We start from the raw sequence: 24606 nt of genomic DNA, 5'->3' as shown, positions 1-24606 counted from the left end.
TCGCGCATAAAAAAAAAAATATTTTTCAAAATTGGCTTACAAAGTTAGCGCTTTTTGAACGTCGAAAAAAATAAATTACATATTATGTAACTAGCTGTAATACTACTACCACATCGGAATCTGTAACGCTGAGGGAAAGACGTGGCCAGAAAACCTCCCAGCACAGGGCCCTAGTCCTACTGTTTCATGTTTTCCTTTCTTTTCTTTTAATTCAGTTTGTATTACATAATTTATAGACTTAAATACACTGGTATTCCAATTACAGTCGGTGGAAGGAAAGTGAAAAATAAAGAGTTTATGTGACTTTATCACAGATACAGTGTTTTATGAGCTCCCTGACAGAAGCAGGCCTGTCCACATACGCAGCACCCGATCACGAGTTGACGCGAAAGCCAGCCTTCGCACATTTTTGAGGGAAAGGTGCGACCCGACTTCATAGTAAGCTAATGGAATTTATGTAAGTATTAAAACTCACCGTATTTTTATTGTGGTCCAACAAATTGAGATAGATCCGCCATATTCTGTTGATATTCTCTGTCACTTCCGCGGGGTGATATTCACAAATTGTACCTGAAATATCATACATAAACATAACATAAACAGCCTATATACGTCCCACTGCTGGGCGCAGGTCTCCCCTCAATCAACCGGAGGGGGTATGGAGCATACTCCACCACGCTGCTCCAATGCGAGTCGGGACCAACGGCTTAACGTGCCGTGACAATCAGGTGATTCAAGCCTGAAAAGTCCTTACCAAACAAAGGACAGTCTCACAAAGTGATTTCGACAATCGAACCCGGACCTCCAGATCGTGAGCCTATCGCTCTAACCACTAGACCACGGAGGCTGTGAAATATCATATCAATTATAAAAATACAAAACAAAAAAAACATAAACAGCCTATATGCGTCCTACTGCTGCCGGGATAGCCCGGTTGGTAGAACGCTTGCCTCTCACTTTGAGGTCGCAGGTTCGAATCCAGCACGAACCTAAACCAATGTTTATCGAATTTGTTTTCGAATTCATGTTTGGATCATAAATGATTATCACGTGCTCAGCGGTGAATGAAAACATCGTGAGGAAACCCACATTCCCGAGAAATGCATTTCGGAGGTATGTTACCTAACCTGTATTGGGCTGGTTTTCCCTTCGCGGGTTGGAAGGTCAGACAGGCAGTCGCTTCTATAAAAAACCAGACCTGTCAATACTTCAGGTTAGGTAAGCGGATCCTGTGAGAAACGGAATGATGACGACCATATAAATCAGGGCGAAATTGAGATACATATAATCACGTTTTTCTATGACGTCACAATGTGCTTGTTCATACAAATTCCATAGTAATTTCATGTTTTGACGTTGATTAAAAAGTAACTGATTTGACTAGTTGGAAACTATCCTATTGTGGAATGGGAGGTAATTTCGAAATTTAAATTTATGATCAACAGTTTGTACTCTGCTACATACTTCTGTCATTAAATTACATTTTTGAATAAATTCAAATTCAAAAATATCTTTATTCAGTAGGTAACATAGTTACACTTTGAATCGTCAATTTTTACATAACGAACGTCTCATCCGCCAAAAACTACTGCAGCTTCTCACAACCTGTATAGCCGGGGAAAAGAAGCTGCAAGAAAAACCTCGGCACAGGACCTTACACGTTCCTTAAAAAAATTATGTACCCCAGCAATGAGAAAATAGGTAATTATCACGTTAAAATTGAACAACGCCATCTATCGTGTGTTTGGGGAACGACGATTGGAAAGTTACGTACCCTTATTGTTAGCGACACGATTAAAATAAAGCGGCAACGAATAAGGTTGTTTCCAACTAGTCAAATCAGTTACTTTTTACTAAACGTCAAAACACGAAATTACCATGGAATTTTGTATGAAAAAGCACACTGTGACGTCATAGAAAAACGTGATAAAATGTCGCACTAAATATTACGTTTTTCATGATTAAAATTCATAAATAAGTTAAATAGAAAAAAGAAAATGTTTTTCGTTAGTTTTAGACGTGTCTTTATTTAGTAATCAGAATTTCATAATTTATCGTGAATCTAGTACACGACCCAATTTGGTGCGGGCAACCGCGCCTGCGCGTCACGTCATTTTCGACAGTTTGTTTTTTAAAATCTCTCTCTGGCTAAGGCTTTTTGGCGGGAAACGGGACAGTTGCTTTCTTCATTGAATAATCTAAATAATTAATACGAAGTGGTGTTTTGTGGTTACTAATCGCATTAAGTTAGTCGGAAGACATTCGCGAGTGTTATTATATCGGAGTATTCAATGAACAAAGTGTATCTGCCTATTTTCGCTTCGTACCAAGAAGCCGTTTCATAACTCGAAAGTTTATGCGGACTTTTGAGTTAATTCGTTTGGGGTTCGGAGTAGGAGTCTACTCCGAGGGTGGGGGCTTAGGTTTCATCATCATCACCTTTCATCATTTCATCAATCATCAAGAAAAAAATACGTCAGAAATGGCTGTATGGGCATAGTTCCCTTTGCCTTACCCTTCGGGGAAAACCAAAACAAAAAAAAACTCTCTGGCTAAACTCTCCGCCGCGCACCACGCTCTTCGTTTGCCCACACGCCTTTTTTATAGCGATCGATGTGTTTTTCTGTTTACCCGTCCTATATATAACACTCATTGTATGTTACGTACCAACTAGCACAGCCAGCGGAGCCCTACACGTAGTCAGCCGTTCTAAGCTGTCAATATGGCGGGACACGTCGCGAGCGCCCTCTGCCGACACCCGAGCTACACGCGTCGCGCACTGAATCGCCAACTTGCGCGTTTGTGCGTCGAATGGTAACAGACATAACTGAAACAATCAAAAACGAAGACTAAACATAACGAACTCGCTCGTTTTTTTTTTTTTTAAAATATTTGATAAGCAAGCATCTAATGAAGGGGGATCTCCCCCTTTCATTGAAACGTAAGCTCGTCGACATGTGTATCCTGCCGATCCTAACCCACGGTGCCCAAACATGGTCACTGACAGCATCTCAAAAGTCCAAGCTCAAGGTCTGCCAAAGAGCAATGGAACGCAGTATCCTAGGCGTTAAACGAATCGACCGTGTGCGAAACACTACACTGCGCTCCAAAACGGGTATCACTGATGTAGGGAAAAAGTCCGCCAAACTGAAGTGGGACTGGGCCGGACACGTTTGTCGGATGCATCGCGGTGGGCACGAGTCGTTACTCACTGGATACCTCAGCGCGGGCTTAGAAGTCGAGGCAGACCGCGAAAAAGATGGTGTGACGACCTCAATGCTTATCGCAAGGATTGGCCGGAGATCGCGCAAAGTCGAGAGGAGTGGAAAAATCAAGGGGAGGCCTTTGCCCAGCAGTGGGATCGTATAATAAGATACAAGCAACTTACAAAATAAACCTAGCTCAGACGCTAGTGGGGAGCGGAGAGTTGCCGTTGTATACGTAGTATTATTTCTTATTCTATGACAATGGTCTAAACTATCGTGTGGGTTGTGAGGTGGATTACCAACCCCATCAACCCTGGTGTCTGGGTTATTATTGAGCCGCAAAGGCCCCTGACATAACTCATGTAACGACTACGTACATACATCCGCAAGTAGTAACCGGGACCAACGGCTTAACGTGCCTTCCGAAGCACGGATCGTCTTACTTTCGGACAATCAGGTGATCAGCCTACAATGTTCTAACCAAACTAGGGATCACAAAGTGGTGGTGATATAAGTTTTGTTATTAACAAAATATGAGTCCTAGTAACTTGAATAAGGAATTTATTTATTATTATTAAAGTGATTTTGTGATATGTCCCCACCGGGATTCGAACCCAGGACCTCCGGATCGTTAGCCCAACGCTCAACCACTGGACCACGGAGGCCGTAAAACGAGGTGGTTTGTATGAAGTATTTGGAGTGTGTCATAAGCTAAAACTTACCGTGACAACATCAGCAAAATGTGGCTCCAACTCCTCACATGATCCCACTAAATCAGCAAACAGTCTGAAGACGTCTCCTATGGCCTTAGACCATGCATTATCAGCACATTTGTCTTGCACTATGCCAATGACCTCCACTGGCTTGTACAGAAGAGTTTGCAAGATCCATTCTGAAAAGAAAAGCTAAAGTTAATGGTTAAATTCAAAAATATCTTCATTTTTTACATAGCGAACGTCTCATACTCCATTTGTCCCCCTCTTGGTGAACCTTCTACCTGATTTTTAGCTGACCAGGCCGACCTGGAAATTTTCGCACACAGGTTTTATAATTATATAAAAAAATCGAGAAAACTTTCTCGTGTTACCCACCAATATTAAACAAAGCGGTGGTAACCAGTTAGGAAGAACGAGTGACTCGAAGTCCAAGTCAAGTCCAAGTGGTTGCAGGTTCGAAGTCCAACGCAGGCCTAAATGCACGATTTTCGAATTTGTTTTCGAATTCATGTTTAGATCTTAAATGTTTATCACGTGCTGAGCAAAAAAATTTTTTGAGCATAGGTACCCACATTTTATACCGCCTCGTAATCCCGTATGTGGGTAGATTGTCAAACAGCGGTGGTCAACTCAATACCGAAAATCTTTGGTGTTTTTGTTAATATAAAGAAAGATAGAAAGAAAGAATATCTATTCAACATAATTATTGTTTTCACATATTAAAACAAAATAATACAATTATGAATGTATGCCGAAACGGTTCCACTTCAGCATAATGCCATAGCCTAGACTATGACGATGATTTTCAGTTGGAACAGGTAATATCAATTAAAACACATAATAACGGGTTCTTACCGCGTTTAAATGGAGATATGAGACTCAGCAACAGTGTCGAAATATCGGGAGTCATATCTCCATTTACACGCGGTAAGAACCCGTTATTATGTGTTTTGATTATGATAATAACCGCGTAAACTTAAAACAAGGTAATATCAAGTTAACTTACGTACCTAATATGGCGCGCGAATTTCCGTGTTGCTCTATGAAGTTGGCGACAACCACAAGTTCTAACTGAATAATTGAAAAAAGACGAAAGATTCTAGTATATTTTTGCATTGACAATAATGAAACGAAGAACTACCATATTCCCGCCAATCATGGAATAAGATTTTTTTTTTGTTTTCCCCGAAGGGTAAGGCAAAGGGAACTATGCCCATACAGCCATGTCTTACGTATTTTTTTTCTTGATGATTAATGAAATGATGAAAGGTGATGATGATGAAACCTAAGCCCCCACCCTCGGAGCAGACTCCTACTCCGAACCCCAAACGAATTAACTCAAAAGTTCGCATAAACTTTCGAGTTATGAAGCGGCTTCTTGGCACGAAGCGAAAATAGGCAGATACACTTTGTTCACTCGCGAATGTGTTCCGACTAACTTAATGCGATCATTGACCACAAAACACCACTTCGTATTAATTATTTAGATTATTCAATGAAGAAAGCAACTATCCCGTTCCCGCCAAAAAGTGTATATATGCTCAAAAGTGACAGCTAACATTTCAAGGTTAGCCCAGCTCTCATCCCACTCTGTGTTGCCATTTCATAAAAAAATAAATTACCCACAACCAATGTTTTTATATTTACTTTGCAGAACTTTTAGTTTTACACACACCTCCTCACACACCCACACTACACTAATTAAAACACATAATAACGGGTTCTTACCGCGTTTAAATGGGCATATCCCCATTTAATTATGATAATAACCGCGTAAACTTAAAACCACACTTACGTACACTGTTAAAGTCCCTAATTATACTTATTGTTATATTCTACTTTGTGATTTAAATTAGTTTTTATTTTTAATTTTATTTCTCTGATCTCTATAATTGTAAGATTCTAATAAGATACATGTTTAATACCTGATCTCTTTAAATTTAAAATGTATCATTATGTTCCTATTATTTTTTAATTCAATGTACATACCTGAGTCTCCACCGGGGAAAAAATTGTTTTATCATAGGGCTACTGCGATACAGGGGAAACCCTAGTGCAGGGCCCGCTATTAACTTGTTTTAATTTTACTTTATTTGGTAAATAATTTTTACTAATTTTACTTTATTTGGTAAATAATTTTTACTTTTTTATTTTAGCTGTTTCGTTTTGTATGTGACCTCAGCTAACCCTGTTTTGGCTCTTAAATTCTTATTAATTATTTTATCGATTATTTTTTTTTATGATACTTCTTTTCATGACGTAGGACACATAATACCGGGTTATTACTGTGTTGAAATCATGAATATGAGATCCCCGGTATTTCAACACTGTCCCTGATTTTAATGCGGTAAGAATCCGGTATTCTGTGATTTAATCATGATATTAACTGACGTTAACCTTAACCAACCTCATGCGATTACTTCGGCGCGTGCGATTCCTGCGGATAGGCACTACCCTGCACTACCTATATCTTGAAATTGTCAAAACATGTTTGTATATCTAAATAAACAGAATATATAATCAGTTTTATGGTCTTTAATCTGTAGAAGTATAATGTCGAAACATGACAAAAACAGATTTTGCTTAAATTTAGCTCAAAAACTACTTAATAAAAACTTGATAGTTCACCTGTTTCGAATGGTGCTAGATCCTCTTTCAAAACGACTCCCGCGGTCTGGATGGCTTTCCCAAAGAATCTGAAGTCTGGCGGCGCTGGACAGACCTCTATCAGAGACTGCCACCGCTCCATTTCAGCTAAAAACCGAAGATATAAGTTACTATAAAAAGTTACTCGCACTTTTGTGAAAATACAAATTATTAATGCGACTATTTTGCACATAGGTAGCTAGAAATGTAAATTATAATGTATAGATTACAGTCACTATAGTTATTTTTAAAAATAGTACATAGATTTCGAATAATTTTGTATAAAAACAAAGATTGCGCGCTTACCGGTTCCAAACGGGTTGCAAGAAGTTGGCGAATGAATGAATGAATAAAACACAAACGTCAAAAAAGAATGAAATTGATTTTTTTTTTTTTTTTTGTTTTGGTTTTCCCCGAAGGGTAAGGCAAAGGGAACTATGCCCATACAGCCATGTCTGACGTATTTTTTTTCTTGATGATTAATGAAATGATGAAAGGTGATGATGATGAAACCTAAGCCCCCACCCTCGGAGTAGACTCCTACTCCGAACCCCAAACGAATTAATTCAAAAGTCCGCATAAACTTTTGAGTTATGAAGCGGCTTCCCGGCACGAGGCGAAAATAGGCAGATACACTTTGTTTATTGAATACTCCAATATAATAACACTCGCGAATGTCTTCCGACTAACTTAATGCGATCATTAACCACAAAACACCACTTCGTATTAATTATTTAGATTACTCAATGAAGAAAGCAACTGTCCCGTTCCCGTTTCCCGCCGAAAAGCCAGAATGAAATTGAATTACAGATAAACTCAGCTCGATTTTATATAACGTTATTCCTAACGTTAAGAAACGAAATAACGTGTTATTTTAATAAATAATATATGAAACGAACGTGCTCTCAACTTAGATATAATCCGACCGAATTAAACTTTCTTACCTTATACAAGAAATTTAAACGTTTTACAGTACAATGTTATTTGGGATGACTTTGCAGATTTTTCTTATCTGTGACAAATTGACAACAGAAGTCAGTCGATCCGACTTCGTCATTTTCATTTTCGAAGAATCAAAATTTGTAATTTTAAATTACAAATATAGGTTTTTTCAAAATTTTCCAAACTGGCATCAAGAAGACTACTCATTTTTGGAGTTCACAGTTTTTCTCCGACGGTTGCATACAGAAACAACTTGAATAGGTTAGGATTTCATATACCTATTTCAAAAACCAATTTTAACAATTTCTGTTTTTAAAAAGAAGATTTCCTTTGTTGAAATAATTTATTAATCTTTTTTGTCGCGTGTTTTTTGTGTTTTCGTAGTGTAGTGCCTTAGATTAGTACTTAAAATTTGAATTATTTCGGCCTTGTGTTTTCTGTGCTTTCAATTTAAATTGTAAGTATGATTTTTTTCTGTTGTGTCATAAAAGGAGCTGCTTATTATCGCCTTAGATGGTCGGCTGATGTAATACTTAATATTAAGTAGGCATGACAACACACTTTATTACATTAATGAGACATATGTTTGAAAAATCATGTTTGTTTTGGAAAAACGTTTTTAAACAAAAAAAGGTAAAAATCTTAGATCCCGCATCCGGATTTCCTAAAACGAAATTTACAGATTTACAGGGAATCTTTCATAGTTAAAAATCCGGTATTAATTTTGTGAGAAAACTAAGTTTTTGATATATTCACTTTTATTTTCTTTTGTATTTCATGCTATTGGTTACATTATATCCTAAACTTTCGCACTTAGTACACTCCAGCTAAAAAAAAAATTATTTTTCTTATTTAATTTTTTTTTTCTACATAGCAATTTCAATCGTTCTAAATGGGATTTTTTTTAACCTGTAAGTTTTTCCTATTGTCCTTTTTTTTTATTGTTTACTTACTGTATTTTTTTATAACTGCTCATTTAGTTCTTATACTATTGGCGCAAAGAGACCTAGCGAGAGTTGAAAACTCTCTGCATGTCATGGGAGCAAGCTACAGAGACTGCAAAAGATCGTGCGGAGTGGAAATCTGTTATTCGAGCCCTACATCCCAACAGGGGAATTTAATTCCCCTCCCGACCCCTGGTACAACTGCGATGTCCAACTAGTTGTACTATGGAGAAGTAAAGTTACCCATAGTTCAACTGGTTGTTCTATGGGGAAACATCTTTACCACTGACTCAACTGGAGTGAGTTGTTCTTTCCTTGGTCCAACTAGTTGTACTACTGGGAAATTTAAATGTATCTATGGAACAACTACTGGAAGAACAACGAGCTATCCCCTTGAATAGAATAGAAACAGTTTATTATAAAAAGATCTCTCTCTTTATTGGAAAGTCAAACCATCACCTACATAAATGGGGCTTAAAGGAGTCGCGATACTCTGTATGTGGTCACCCGATTCAAACCTTGTCTCACATAGCGAATGAGTGCCCTCTGCACCGGTTCCCAGGTGGCATAGCCGAGCTGCATTGTGTGACGGATGCGGCAGAGACTTGGTTAGGGGAGCTTCAGCTGGATATATGATCCACGCAGGATATTTTATTTAATAATTATTATTTGCAGTTACTTCCACTACCAGCGACGCAGCCACTCGGCCATGTCGGGGCCGCAGTGTTCACCGCGGCAGTCCCCGCGGAGCTCCACGACGCCGCCGGGCGCTCCGCCCCGCGTGCTCAAACGCTATGACGACATTGTCAAGTCTTCTCAAGATAAAAGAGAGTACAGGTGTGTATATAACATAAGCTTAGTAAGTCAGTGATTATGAATGCATGGGTTTAACTGTCTTGAGAACTGATATTGGTGCTAATTCCTGTAAATACCATCTAATTTTATTTTAAGTTATATCTGTCATTTTCTTATCCGCCGAAAAGGAAAGGGACGGGTAATCGACAAGCATAAAATTTATGGAACACACGTCAATTTTAAGCACAAATCTAAACCAACCGTTTAAAAATTTTACATCAGTCAATAACCCGACACGTTCATTTACTCATTCTTCCTAAAATTAAGAGCTGTGAATCATCCGTCCCTTTCCTTTTCGACGGATATGAAAATGACAGATATAACTTAAAATAAAATTAGACGGTGTCTCCAGGAATCGGGGCCATTAGGCAGCTAAATTACTTAATTGTATAACAATATTTTGTGTTTTTTTAAAGAACGTCTAGGGCCTAGAGGTTTTTCTTGCAGCTTCTTTTCCCCGGCTATACAGGTTGTGAGCTGCAGTAGTTTTAGGCGGATGACACGTTCGTTATGTAAAAATTGACGATTCAAAGTGTAACTATGTTACCTACTGAGATATTTTTGAATTTGAATTTGAACAACAATGGTAACACGGTGGTAACACTTACGTCATCAAAGGGCTAGCAATGGCGGCTTGTCATAGGATTGAGCATACCTAGTTTTCTTATACCATGACTGCATCGGCGTAGACATTCGCTTGGCGAGTAATATGCGCAGTCTATTCGATTCGGCGCGCCGCTATTTCTAATGAATGTAGTAAATTATAATTAGTTGGCGATTTTCCGTGATTCGATTCGACTCGGCCCTTCGAGTCTTAATATACATTAGTTCTTCTTTATTCAAATCAAATCAAACATACTTTATTGCACACAAAAAAAAAACATTTACCAACAGCACTATCGGCATCTTCACAGAATTCGGATAAGTATTTAAAAAAATACAGACGGCCTCCGTGGTCCAGTAGTTGAGCGTTGGACTCCCGATCCGGAGGCCCAGGGTTCGAATCCCTTTGGATACATATCACAAAAATCACTTTGTGATCTCCAGTTTGGTAAGGACATTGCAGGCTGATCACCTGATTGTCCGAAAGTAAGATGATCCGTGCTTCGGAGGGCACGTTAAACCGTTGGTCCCGGCCGTTAAAACACCTCCACCAACCCGCAGTGGAGCAGCGTGGTGGAGTATGCTCTGGTTGATTGAGGGGAGGCCTGTGCCCAGCAGTAGGACGTATACAGGCTGTTTATGTATGTACAACTTTCACCAATAGGTATTTTGTTATTTTGCATTTTTGGTTGTCAGAGGTCTGGAGCTGACGAATCGTCTGAAGGTCCTGCTGGTGAGCGACCCCTCGACCGACAAGTCCGCTGTCGCCGTAGACGTGAATATTGGTACGTAACGTTTGGAACATACAGTCATGACTCGTGAGCAATATAATGTAACTTCAGGACTCTGTCGCACTAACATATTTGTCATTTAGTGAGACTTACAGTTCAATTTGTCAAAAAAGTTAATGCGACATGGTACCAAAGTGTGTACATAACCGTACTTACGTACAGTCATGAGCAATATCGTGTTGATGTAAAAATAATGTGAATGCAATTTATTATCTCAGTGAATTTTTAAGTCAAGTCTTCTTATCGTGTGGGTTGTGAGGTGGAATACCAGCCCCGTCAACCCTGGTGCCAGGGTTATGATTGAACCGCCAAAGGCCCCTGACATGGCTCATGTAGCGATTGCTCACTTACAACACTAAATAGTGACCGGGACCAACGGCTTAACGTGCCTTCCGAAGCACGGATCATCTTGCTAAACGCGAACACGATGTTCGTGCGTCACCCAACAGGGTCCACATAATATCAGCGTCGCGGTTCACGCCGTGACTTGTGCTGAGTGAGGCCCTTTTATCTCAGGACGTCCACCACCACCTTATGATCATTCCGACAAACATCCGTCTTGCTTTTTTGTAATTGTTTTAGTGGATATTTGATATGATGTTGTTGTCTTTCTTTTTGTGTGTGGCGTCCTTTTATAATAAACTATTTCTATTCTATTCTACTTTCGGACAATCAGGTGATCAGCCTGTAATGTCCTAACCAAACTGGAGATCACAATGTGATTTTCGTGATGTCTCCACCGGGATTCGATTTCAAGGTCTCCGGATCGTGAGTCCAACGCTCAACTACTGGATCACGGAAGCCGTCGGCCTGACAAGAGGTGCGGGTCCCGTCCAAGTCTGAAGTTTTTTTGGGTTATTTCTCTTCCAACCCGCATTGGAGCAGCTTGGTGGAGTATGCTCCATACTCCCTCCGATTGATTGAGGGGAGGCCTGTGCCCAGCAGTGGGACGTATATAGGCTGTTTATGTATGATATTTTGGTTTCTCGTTGCTTCAGGGTATCTGAGCGACCCGGAGGAGCTGCCCGGACTGGCGCATTTCTGTGAACACATGCTGTTTCTTGGTACCACCAAGTATCCGGAGGTAACACGGTTTTTTTTTTGCACCGACTAAAAAATGGCTACTACGACTAAATAGTAGGGCAAACCAACCAATCACAAAAAAACCAATCACATACACACACACGCACAGACACACACGCATAAACACACACGCACAGACACACATACAGGCACATACACACACACACACACACACAGAGACATACACACAGGGGGGGAGCCTGGTGAACTGAATTACGGGTTTTATTTATTTATTTTATTTATTTATCGTTGTTACAATTTAATGTTACATTTTAAATAGTTAACATCGGAAAACCCTAAAAGGGATTGTCCCGACATTAATCCCACTTATTATACTAGTACATCTTATACTAAAGACAAGTATAATCAATTGCAGTTTCGAGGTTTTCTGGCCACGTCTTTCCCTCAGCGTTACAGATTCCGATGTGGTAGTAGTTTTACAGCTAGTTACATAATGGTGCTAATTCCTGTAAATACCATCTAATTTTATTTTAAGTTATTTTCTTATCCGCCGAAAAGGAAAGGGACGGGTAATCGACAAGCATAAAATTTATGGAACACACGTCAATTTTAAGCACAAATCTAAACCAACCGTCTAAAAATTTTACATCCGTCAATAACCCGACACAGTTAAGTAGACAGCACGTCAAACGGCTTGCATACCAGCGACGTACCTTTTGATTCGCCCGGGTTATTCATTCATTTACTCATTCTTCCTAAAATTAAGAGCTGTGAATCATCCGTCCCTTTCCTTTTCGACGGATACGAAAATGACGGATATAACCTAAAATAAAATTAGGCGGTGTCTGCAGGAATCGGGGCCATTATGTAATTTAATTTTTGACGTTCAAAAAGCGCTGGCTATGTAAGCCAGTTTAAAAATAAATATTTATGAATTATTTTTTTTTGACGTGACTTTATTTATGTTTGTTATTTTTTTATATCAACCCTCAGGAGAATGAGTACAACAAGTATCTATCAGAGCACGGTGGGTCAGCCAACGCGTCTACCTCCTCGGACCACACTACATATTACTTCGACATACTGCCGCAATATCTAAAACCAGCTATGGATATGTGAGTATTAACAACATATTGGTGCTAATTCCCTTCAGGACCCCCATACCGACCCCGCCGGCGTGGTGGTGGTATCGACGATTTCCCTCAATCAGCGCTCATCGCTATCGACCCACTAGGGATGATTAATTCTTTAAATTATTTTCCCTCTCAGACGACGGCCTGAGCCGAGGTTCGCGCCCAATTGGGCACCCGCAGGCCTGTTGTCTTAAACGTTGTACCGGGTGAGAGCCTTCAGCGCTCCCCATTTGTCCGGCCAAGTAGTTAATGCAATCTGCGTTTTTTGTGTTTTTTTATTATTATTTTCACTCCCGAAATGTGCTTAAGCCGCATGGAACCCTTTAAAATAAAAAAAGAAAGAAAATGGTAAATTATTAAAATCTATCATTATACAACAGCCGCTGTTTGTGCTTTTCTTGTCAGTTTTGTAGTTCACGTTCCCGCCAAAAAACCCGAGTTTTTTTTTTTGCCCATTTGTGGGTCAGGCTAAGATCATAAGACCATGCTGCCTAGTCTTCAGTACATTTCCTTTGCTGTTCAATTTCAATATGGAAGGTCTTCCGTAGTAATTTATTTTGTAAAATCCGATAAAACCCGAGTATCATTTGTTATCGACGTGACAGATGAGATTTTTAACAAAGCAAAGCAAAGATCCTGAACTCTTTCAGCCTGTTAAGGCGCTGGAGTTTTGGTTATATATTAATAGAAATTGGTTTTATTTTTACTAAATAAATAGGCAGTGACAGGAAGAGGAAAGGATTCCAAGGACTCACCTCGTGGTTACGACAAAATCCAAATTGTAGGGGCCTCCCGTGGAACAAAGGTGGAAGTCCTATTCCACTAACACCACACACCAAATATCACTTCACTGTAGCTCTTTATTCACTGAAATTATGTAGCTTTCCCGATATTTTTGAGGAACTCAAAACGTGCGCGGACGCGGTCAATTAGCCACTAGTTTTGTTTTCTTCGCTTCCGGCCTTCCAGTGAGAAAGGGGTAAGGAGCGAGATAGGTGATGGATGCGTACATACGTGCGAAAGGGATGGGAATAGCCACTGCCTATTAACCAGATTCAAGAACATTATATTTTGTTTCACAGCTTGGAATTTATAATATTTGGCCAAACCACAGCCTAATAATAATAAGTAAAGAACTACGAAAAGGTTTTCTTGGTATAGTATTGATCTAAATGCCATACTATAGATAGTATAGATGGTTCTTAAATGTGCCGTTGTAACAGTACACACAATATTTCACCCCCTTTTTCCCCACAGTTTCGCCCAATTCTTCATCTCCCCTCTCTTCACGGAGTCAGCCACGGGGCGTGAGCTGAGCGCCGTCAACTCTGAACACGAGAAGAACACACAATCGGACACCTGGCGGCTGGACCAGCTGAACAAGAGTACTGCCAACCCAGCACACCCGTACCACAAGTTTGGCACAGGTAACAAAAAAAATATTCGATGGCTTCCGTGGTCCGACGGTCTCCGTGGTGCGACGGTCTCCATGGTCCGACGGTCTCCGTGGTGCGACGGTCTCCGTGGTGCGACGGTCTCCGTGGTCCGACGACGTGAGTAGTGCGACTACGTGCGTGGTCCATGTCCGTGGTCCGAACGCGTGGACCACAGAGCCACGGACCACGGAGGCCGTTATGTTATGAGTAGTTCTTCTAATCCTTTAACATTTCCCTTTCTAATATTAATTTGTTGTTTTTGTCCGAAAATAAGATGACCCGTGCTTCGGAAAGCACGTTAAGCCACTGGTCCCGGTTACTACTTACTGATGTATGTAAGTAGTCGTTACATGACTCATGTCAGGGATCTTTGGCGGCTCAATAGTAACCCTGACACCAGGTTGATGAGGTTGGTAATCCACCTGACAACCCACGAGATAGAAGAAGAAGAGTGTTTTGCCCAGTCAATATCAACATTTCTGTGTTATAATTAAAAGACATAATAACGGGTTCTTACCGCGCTTACGGGATGACTGTCATCCCGTGATCATGGCACTTGCAACAGTGTCGAAATATCGGGAGTCTCATATCCCTGATTTAAACGCGGTAAGAACCCGTTATTATGTGTTTTAATTATGTTAATAACCGCGTTTTAAAACGATTTCTGTGTTATGTTATGTGTTTAAATAAATGATGACGCCATCTTCCTTGCAGGCAACAAAGAAACGTTGGAAACTATCCCCAAGCAGAAAAACATTGATGTTCGTAAGGAGCTGCTGAAGTTCCACAAGGAATGGTACTCCTCTAACATCATGACCCTCGTAGTCCTGGGAAAAGGTAAGATAAATACACTTATTCGCCCGGGTCATTCATTCATTTACTCATTCTTCCTAAATTAAGAGCTGTCAATCATCCGTCGCTTTCCTTTTCGGCGGATAAGAAAATGACAGGTATAACTTAAAGTAAAATTAGGAGGTGTCTGCAGGAATCGGGGCCTATGTTAATGCCCTTACATGGTTCCTGTTTGAACTTCCCTCTACTTTTAAGACCTCTGTAATAGGTATATAGGATCTTTATTTCTTATTAAAGACTTACAGTCACTTGCATAAGAAATACTAACTTAATAATAATCATGCTTACGACAGCCTCTGTAGTCTAGTGGTTAGAGCGTTAGTCTCACGACCTGGAAGGCCGGGTTCGATTCCCGATGAGCACTTTGTCGAAATCACTCTTTGAGACTGCCCTTTGTTTAGTAAGGACATTACAGGCTTGAATCATCTGATTGTTCGTACTTCGGAGGGCACGTTAAGCCGTTGGTTCGGCTATTAGCCGTAAAAACAACCTCCACCAACCCGCAGAGGAGCAGCGTGGTGGAGTATGATCCATTTCCCCTCCGCTTAATTGAAGGGAGGCCTGTGCCCAGCAGTGGGGCGTATATAAGTTGTTTATGTTATATAAAATATTTTTGATCTGAAGGTCCCGGGTTCGAATCCTGGTGGGGACATATCACAAAAATTACTTTGTGATCCCTAGTTTGGTTAGGACATTACAGGCTGATCACCTGATTGTCCAAAAAGTAAGATGATCCATGCTTCGGCCACATTAAGCTGTTGGTCCCGGTTACTACTTATTGGTGTAAGTGAGTAATCGTTACATGAGTCCTCAGTAACCCTGACACCAGGGTTGATGAGGATGGTAATCCACCTCACAACCCACACGATAGAAGAAGATAATACTTTCAGAATCCCTGGATGAATTAGAAGCGATGGTGGTACCTCTATTCTCGCAAGTGGAAGACAAGTCGGTGACGGCGCCGACTTGGCCGGAACATCCGTTTCCGGCAGAGCTGCGGCGCAAGCGCGCCTACTGCCTACCCGTGAAGGACCTGCGCTCGCTGTCCATAGACTTCCCAATACCGGATTACAGGAAACATTACAAAAGTGCTGTAAGTGTTTGATTGCACATTTTTCTTTTTTTCAGTTTTTAAATTTATTTATTTCATCCTACACGGACCAAACGGGCAGTCCGATTGCAGTTCTATTGCAGTCGTGTCAACTGCATTCAAACTGCACCTGAACTGCGATTTGCGGTTGGATTCCAGTTGAAATTCGGTCCTTCTGTCAAGAGCCTAACATAGAGACCATTGAAAGTTCCCTCATCATCATCATCACCAGCCCATTAACGTCCCCACTGCTAGGGCACGGGCCTTCCCTACGGATGGATAGGGAGATCGGGCCTTAAACCATCACGCGGGCCCAGTGCGGATTGATGGTTATTAACGACTGCTAATGCAGCCGGGACCAACGGCTTAACGTGCCTTCCGAAGCACGGAGGAGCTCGAGATGAACTTTTTTTTTTTGTGGTCACCCATCCTATGACCGGCCTTTTGCGAAAGTTGCTTAACTTCAACAATCAAAGTTCCCTACCTAGCGCTATTTAAACATAATCAGCTGATTGGCCGCTATGGAACTGACGCGACATGACGATGTCTCTAGGCACGGCCAATCAGTGCAAGAGCCGTTTTTTTTTTTTAATTTATTTAAATGAAAAACTTAAACAAAATATACAAGGTGTTAGTGACATCGTAACGAATACTGAGGGGGATGATTCAGACCATGATTCTGAGTTGATATTAAGTGGAATTTTCCGTCGCAAAATTCATGATTTTTTTTTTAGTTTTTATAAATATTTTCAATTCTATACTTTTGCGATGGAAAATTCCACTCGATATTAACTCGGAATAATGAGCTGAACCATCCCTCTTAGCATTCGTTACGATGTCACTTACACCCCATACAAGTACATACAGGTAGCCATACAAGTAGGTATGGGTGTTAGTGACATCGTAACGAATACTGAGGGGGATGATTCAGACCATGATTCTGAGTTAATATCAAGTGGAATTTTATGTCGAAAAATTCATCAAATTTTTGTGATTTTTTAAATTATCTTCCGTTACATACTTTTGCGACGGAAAATTCCACTTGATATTAACTCAGAATCATGGCCTGAATCATCCCTCAAAGTTTTCGTTACGATGTCACTAACACCCTGTATAATTATGGAATTACACAAAATATTATGTTGCGCCTAACAAATCAAAAATAACTTAAAATTAAATCTGTTGCAGATTCAGGCGTAGATAATAATTATGTATGTTGTTGTTATGTTTATGGCTGTATAATTCCCTTTGCCTTACAATTCGGGGAAAACAAAAAAAAAATAAAAAATGTTTATGTTCACAGCCCAGCCACTATCTATCTCATCTCCTGGGCCATGAGGGAGCAGGCAGCTTGCTGTCCGCGCTCAAAGCCAGAGGATGGTGTAACAGGTTAGACCAATATTTTTTCATCTTCTTCTATCGTGTGGGTTGTGAGGAATACCAACCTCATCCACCCTGGTGTCAGGTTTACTATTGAGCCGCCAAAAGCCCCTGGCATGGCTCATGTAACGATTACTTACATCAGTAAGTAGTAATCGGGACCAACGGCTTCACGTGACTTCCGAAGCGCGGATTATCTTACTATCGGACAATCAGGTGATCAGCCTGCAATGTGCTAACCAAACTAGGGATCACAAAGTGATTTTTATGATATATCCCCACCGGGATTCGAACCCGGGGCCTCCGGATCGTGAGTCGAACGCTCAACCATTGAACCACAGAGACCGTGCATCATTTTTCTTTTTACTGCTCCTATCCTTCAAAGGGGGGGTGACATTTTATATGGGAGTTTTCGCAATTTTCAAGGCACGAAGCTAAAAATTAGTACATTATGAAAGGGAAACCGTGTTACCCCGAATTTAACGCCGCGGGCAATGCTAGTAATCAGAAATCAGAATCATTTATTCAACGTAATTATCATGGATAAACTTGTTGAAGGTCAATGGAACATTTTTGAATTTACGTCATTTCGCAAGGTGTTATGGCTGAGGAGAAGAAATGACAAGAAACTGCAACAGCAACACATCTTTTAAAAACCAATGAGTATATACATTACAAGTTATTTAATAACTAGAGGACCACATTCAATACCAGACATTTTTATCATTTAGGTAATCATTAATCTTATAATAAGCTTTTTTACATAAAGTAAGCTTCACGTGAGCTTTAAATTTATTTTCAGACAAATTTAAAATATTATAAAATTTAAAATATTTTAAATAGTATCTACAGAAGGCTCGGTGAGGTGGTAGGTACTTAGTTCATCTTGCGATGGATGTACCTCTGGCTACCCTAATTGGGATATAGCCGTGAACTTATGTTATGTTTTATCAACAGTTTAGTAGGAGGTACGCGGATTGGCGCTCGAGGCTTCGGCTTCTTCGGAGTCCAAGTAGACCTTACGGAGCAGGGCGTCGAGCATATAGACGACATCGTCTGCCTAGTCTTCCAGGTAAGCTCTACGCTTGGCCGGTCAAGTGATTCGTTTTCTGCTGATACTTATATGCTTTAAATCAAAATGATTTCCGTACAATATTTAACATGTATAGTGTATACAGGGTATTAGTGACATCGTAACGAAGACTTTGATGCCATGAAGAGTTGATATCAAATGGAATTTTCCGTCGTAAAAGTATGGAAATGAAAATAATACTTAATTACTTTTAAAACTTGAAGAAAATAATTTAAAAAAACAGTAAAATTTTCATGAATTCTCCGACTGGAAATTTCACTTGATATCAACTCTGAATCATGGCCTCAATCACCCCTCAGTTTTCGTTACGATGTCACTAACACCCTGTATGTGTGTGTGTATAGTGTGTGAGTGTAGTGAGCGTGTATTGTGTGCGTGTAGTATGTGTGTGTATAGTGTGTGAGTCTGGTGTGTGTGTATAGTGTGTGAATGTGGCGTGTGTGTATAGTGTCTGAGTGTAGTGAGCGTGTATTGTTTGCGTGTAGTATGTGCGTGAGTCTGGTGTGTGTGTATAGTGTGTGAATGTGGTGTGTGTGTGTATAGTGTGTGAATGTGGTGTGTGTGTATAGTGTCTGAGTGTAGTGAGCGTGTATTGTTTGCGTGTAGTATGTGCGTGAGTCTGGTGTGTGTGTATAGTGTGTGAATGTGGTGTGTGTGTATAGTGTGTGAGTGTAGTGAGCGTGTATTGTTTGCGTGTAGTATGTGCGTGAGTCTGGTGTGTGAATGTGGTGTGTGTGTATAGTGTGTGAATGTGGTGTGTGTGTATAGTGTGTGAGTGTAGTGAGCGTGTATTGTTTGCGTGTAGTATGTGTGTGTATAATGTGTGAGTCTGGTGTGTGTGTATAGTGTGTGAATGTGGTGTGTGTCTTGTGTGTGTGTGAATAAATATATTTTTGAATGTGAGTTTTGTTTGTTTGTCCAGTACATCAGCATGTTACGCGCGACCGGCCCGCAGCGGTGGGTGTGGGAGGAGCAGCGCGACCTGATGGCCATGGAGTTCCGGTTCAAGGACTCCCAGGAGCCACGCAGCCTGGCCGTCGGACACGTGCATATATTGCAGGTGAGTCTTCATACTTTTTGAACAGTTTTAACATACACACATACATACACTCACGCCTATTTCCCACCAGCGTAATCAGAGACTATGGAATTCCATTCGCTTTGATCCTGACACACTTCTCTTGCTTCCTCCACATTCATGAATCGCTTCATACACGCACGCCGTTTCAGAGTAGATCGTACTAAACCTTTTCCAAGGACATCTGATCTCCAGTTTGGTCAATGTACGTGCTTCTATGTCTTCCTCTGTCAGCCCTACCACCAACCTTCGCTTTATACAGCGCTTTCGTAATCCTATTATCCTTCATCCGCTCTACTTGTCCAAACCAACTTAACATTTCCTTGTCAATCTTAGTCACTATATCGTCTCCTATGTCCGACACCCACATTCTCAAGACATGTATTTTCGGAGGTATGTGACCTAACCTGTATTAAGCTGGTTTTCCCTTCGCGGGTTGGACGGTCAGACAGGCAGTCGCTTCTGTAAAAAACCGGACCTGTCAAATCTTCAGGTTAGGCAAGCGGACCCTGTGAAAAACCTCATAATGCTGAACCTGAAGATTTGACAGCGCCGGTTTTTTACAGAAGCGACTGCCTTACCTTCCAACCCGCGAAGGGAAAACCAGCCCAACACAGGTTAGGTCACATACCTACACGCCATAGGCATGGCGGCTCAATAATAACCCTGACACCAGGGTTGATAAGGTTGGTAATCCACCTCACAACCCACACGATAGAAGAATCTCACCTAACTCCATTATTCCCTTGCATTCCTCAGGAGTTCCCGATGGAAGACGTGCTGAGCGCGTACTACCTGATGTCGGAGTGGCGGCCCGAGCTGATTGACGAGCTGCTGGCGCTGCTGACGCCAGACAACGTGCGCGTGGGCATCGTCGCGCAGTAAGACAATCATATTATTATCTACCCTCAGGCTAGTTTCAACGTCTTCCCTGGTCCAGTGGTTTGAGCGTTGGGCTCAAGATCCGGAGGCCTCGGGTTCGAATCCCGATGGGGACATATTACAAAAAATACTTTGTGATCCCTAGTTTGGTTAGGATATTACAGGCTGATCACCTGATTGTCCGAAAGTAAGTTGATACGTGCTTCGGAAAGCACGTTAAACCGTTGGTCCCGGTTACTGCTTACTGATGTAAGTAAGTGAGTAATCGTTACATGAGCCATGTCAGGGGCCTTTGGCGGCTCAATAATAACCCTGACACTAGGGTTGATGAGGTGAAAGGATAGAAGAAGAAGAAGATAGATAGATAGAAAGTTTTCAATAACTCAATAAAAAAAAAATTACCAGTTTTGAAAGTAGTTTGAATATTTTTCAGGCAGTTTGGCGACAAGTGCACAATGACGGAGCCCTGGTACGGAACCAAGTATTTGCAAGAAGACATCTCTGAAGAGAAAATCAAGGTATGAACCAGTTATGTGTAGATTATGGTAAGGTTTTTTATTCAATATGTATTATAGCGACCCGCCCGGCTTCGCTCGGGTGCGATGCTGGGGAAAAATTGAAATTATTTACGACATCACATTAAAAACCTCAAAAATAACAGTGTTTCCCCACTATTTAATGGATGTTATTATACATATAAACCTTCCTCGTGAATCACTCTATCTATTTAAAAAAAACGCATCAAAATCCGTTGCGTAGTTTTAAAGATTTAAGCGTACATAGGGATATAGGGACAGAAAAAGCGACTTTGTTTTATACTATGTAGTGATTTATTAATATATGTACGATATGTGTGTGTGTGTGTGTATGTATGTATGTATGTTTGTATATGTATAGAGTATTTATTATATTAACTGTAGTTTTACTTTTAGGTATTTATTTCAAGTTGCACCATCCCGCATCCAAGTAGTTTGTAAATGTTTGTTTCCTCTCCCCAGGAGTGGAAGAACGCTCAGCCGATCAAGGAGCTCCACTTGCCTCCCCCCAACGAGTTCATACCCTCGAAGCTGGACATGGAAACCAGCCATGATGCCACCGTCGACGCTGTCGCGCCTGTCATTGTCAAGGTAAACTTGCATATAGAACCTGTAGCCTAGTCGCCCGCGACGCGAACTTCCTTGTATATCCACCATCTCCCTAGCATCACTCTGTTTGTCACAGGCCTTTGTTTCCGGTTACTACTTACTGAAGTAAGTGTGTGTGAAATGAGCCATGTCACCCTTTGGCGGGTCAATAGTAACCCTGACACCAGGGTTGATGGGGTCGGTCATCCACATCACATCAATCATCATCCCCCTAGTATTATCCTGTTTCTCACAGGGTCCGCTTACATAACCTGAAGATTTGACAGGTCCGGTTTTTACAGAAGCGACTGCCTGTCTGACCTTCCAACCCTCCGAAAACCGAGCTCAATACAGGTTAGGTGCCATCAAGTCACATGCCTCCGAAACGCATTTCTCGGGTATGTGGGTCTCCTCACGATGTTTTCCTTCACCGCCGAGCACGTGATAATCGTTTATGATCTAAACATGAGTTCGCAAACAAATTCGAATGTCATTGGTTTAGGCTTGTGCTGGATTCGAACCTGCGACCTCAAAGTGAGAGTCAATTGGTCTTCCAACTGTACTACTACGATTCTTCCTTGCATATTGTGTATATTTAGCTAGTTATAATAGTAAAAAGAAAGAAGGTCAGATCTGGACAGAAAACGTGATGATCTGAAATCCCGACCACCTGCGGCAATCACCTATAATTACGTAGGGGGTGTGCTGACGTGTCCAAAATATGGGCGCACGTTTTCACATAAAATTGGTTATACGAGCCATCACAGAGCACACCAGAAAGCAGACTTTCCAAGCTCTTGAAAGACAACCGTCAATGAATCCACCAGCTGCTGTCGCTGTAGTCGAAATTGACTGTGAAGCATCATTGGCCCCGATTCCTGCAGACACCGCCTAATTTTATTTTAAGTTATATCCGTCATTTTCATATCCGTCGAAAAGGAAAGGGACGGATGATTCACAGCTCTTAATTTTAGGAAGAATGAGTGAATGAATGAATAACCCGGGCGAATCAAAAGGTACGTCGCTGGTATGCAATCCGTTTGACGTGCTGTCTACTTAACTGTGTCGGGTTATTGACGGATGTAAAATTTTTAGACGGTTGGTTTAGATTTGTGCTTAAAATTGACGTGTGTTCCATAAATTTTATGCTTGTCGATTACCCGTCCCTTTCCTTTTCGGCGGATAAGAAAATGACAGATATAACTTAAAATAAAATTAGATGGTATTTACAGGAATTAGAACCATTGTGTATATTAAATGATAATTATTTGTTTCCACTAACAAATTTGGCTCGATCATTATAGACGGTGATACGGCTCACCTATCACGTTGGTCTAACAGAGAGCTCGATGAGGTGTGGGTACTTAGTTCACCTTGCGATGGATGTACCTCTGACTACCCCAATTGGGAAGTCGCGAGATTATTTTATATTTTTATCTGTTACAGGATACTCCGCTAATGCGATTGTGGTTCAAACAAGACAGGGAGTTCATGCTGCCGAAAGCGTTCATCACTTTTGACTTAGTCAGGTATGTTATTTGGAAATTATTTATGGGTGTTAAGCATTGAGGAGCTCGGTGGCGCAGCGGTAACGCGCTCGGTCTGCGATTGTTGAAGTTAAGCAACTTTCGCAAAGGCCGGTCATAGGATGGGTGACCACAAAAAAAAAAAGTTTTCATCTCGAGCTCCTCCGTGTTTCGGAAGGCACGTTAAGCCGTTGGTCCCGGCTGCATTAGCAGTCGTTAATAACTACCAATCCGCACTGGGCCCGCGTGGTGGTTTAAGGCCCGATCTCCCTATCCATCCATAGGGAAGGCCCGTGCCCCAGCAGTGGGGACGTTAATGGGCTGGTGATGTTAAGCATTGGGTCTCGTGAGGAGGCTCGGTGTCGCTCAGCGGGCAATGGAGGCTTTATGTGCCTCATTGTATTGTTTTCTGGTAATAATAAAAAAAAAACACTAACACCTTGTATTTTTGTTCCTCCCCCAGCCCCCTAGCGTACAGCGAGCCAACTAACTGCAATCTCACCTCCATCTGGGTGTTACTGCTCCGCGACAGCCTGCAGCAGTTCGCTTACAGCGCCGAGCTGGCCGGCCTACGGTGGAGCCTCGCCAACGCCAAGTACGGACTCAGTGTGAGTGACACTAGCTGATTAGATAACTAGCTGAGCAGCTGACCATGTTAGTAGCTGACTATCGAAGTAACTGACTAGCGATCATAAATGTAGCTTAGCTGACCACATGATTAGTTGACCACATGATTAGTTGACCACATGATTAGTTGCCCACATGATTAGTTGACCACATGATTAGTTGCCCACATGATTAGTTGACCACATGATTAGTTCACCACATGATTAGTTGACCACATGATTAGTTGACCACATGATTAGCAGACCATCTAAGTAACTGACTAGCGAGCATATATGTAGCTTAGCTGACCACATGATTAGTTGACTACATGATTAGTTGACCACATGATTAGTTGACCACATGATTAGTTGACCACATGATTAGTTGACCACATGATTAGTTGACTACATGATTAGTTCACCACATGATTAGTTGACCACATGGTTAGCAGACCATCTAAGTAACTGACTAACTATCATATATGTAGCTTAGCTGACCACGTGATTAGTTGACCACATGATTAGCAAAATATGCATCTCGCAGAAGGTCGGATGATTGACAAATGTTAATTTTAAAATGAAAGAATAACCCGGGCGAATATTATAGGTATCGCACTTACATGGGACCCGTTTGACGTGTGCTGTCAACTTAATTCTGTC

At 41.2% G+C, this 24606-nt stretch overlaps 2 protein-coding genes and 1 non-coding gene across 4 annotated transcripts in view; 1 reads left to right on the top strand and 2 right to left on the bottom strand.

Moving 5' to 3' along the window:
• LOC126378800 (uncharacterized) overlaps window positions 1-6892 on the bottom strand; it is a 91208-nt gene extending 84316 nt beyond the window's left edge. The window contains exons 1-5 of the mRNA XM_050027198.1: window positions 6875-6892; window positions 6551-6676; window positions 3929-4098; window positions 2668-2827; window positions 476-570 (exon numbers count right to left, since the gene is read on the bottom strand). Of these exons, the coding sequence (XP_049883155.1) occupies window positions 476-570; window positions 2668-2827; window positions 3929-4098; window positions 6551-6671 (546 nt within the window). The 5' untranslated portion in view covers window positions 6672-6676; window positions 6875-6892. The remainder of the gene's footprint in view (window positions 1-475; window positions 571-2667; window positions 2828-3928; window positions 4099-6550; window positions 6677-6874) is intronic.
• Trnav-aac (transfer RNA valine (anticodon AAC)) lies at window positions 3800-3871 on the bottom strand. The gene has a single exon. It is a non-coding gene; the product is annotated as a tRNA-Val (tRNA).
• Window positions 6893-7597: 705 nt separating the features above from the next.
• The window catches only part of LOC126378824 (insulin-degrading enzyme), a 30884-nt gene continuing 13875 nt past the window's right edge, over window positions 7598-24606 (top strand). The window contains exons 1-16 of one of the 2 annotated variants that reach the window (XM_050027248.1): window positions 7598-7771; window positions 9130-9291; window positions 10609-10697; window positions 11702-11787; window positions 12741-12862; window positions 14138-14307; window positions 15031-15153; window positions 16059-16261; window positions 17562-17647; window positions 18596-18710; window positions 19654-19791; window positions 20569-20690; window positions 21125-21209; window positions 21690-21818; window positions 23262-23344; window positions 23805-23949. In XM_050027248.1, coding sequence (XP_049883205.1) covers window positions 9164-9291; window positions 10609-10697; window positions 11702-11787; window positions 12741-12862; window positions 14138-14307; window positions 15031-15153; window positions 16059-16261; window positions 17562-17647; window positions 18596-18710; window positions 19654-19791; window positions 20569-20690; window positions 21125-21209; window positions 21690-21818; window positions 23262-23344; window positions 23805-23949 — 1824 coding nt within the window. In that variant the 5' untranslated portion in view covers window positions 7598-7771; window positions 9130-9163. Of the gene's footprint in view, window positions 7772-7844; window positions 7968-9129; window positions 9292-10608; window positions 10698-11701; window positions 11788-12740; window positions 12863-14137; window positions 14308-15030; window positions 15154-16058; window positions 16262-17561; window positions 17648-18595; window positions 18711-19653; window positions 19792-20568; window positions 20691-21124; window positions 21210-21689; window positions 21819-23261; window positions 23345-23804; window positions 23950-24606 lie in introns of those variants that run through there. The other variant, XM_050027249.1, reaches the window with a different exon arrangement.

This window comes from Pectinophora gossypiella, chromosome 27 (assembly GCF_024362695.1).
Source record: "Pectinophora gossypiella chromosome 27, ilPecGoss1.1, whole genome shotgun sequence".
Lineage (NCBI taxonomy): Eukaryota > Metazoa > Arthropoda > Insecta > Lepidoptera > Gelechiidae > Pectinophora > Pectinophora gossypiella.
Note: the sequence above shows the minus strand (reverse complement) of the source record. Positions and strands in the feature narration are given on the sequence as shown.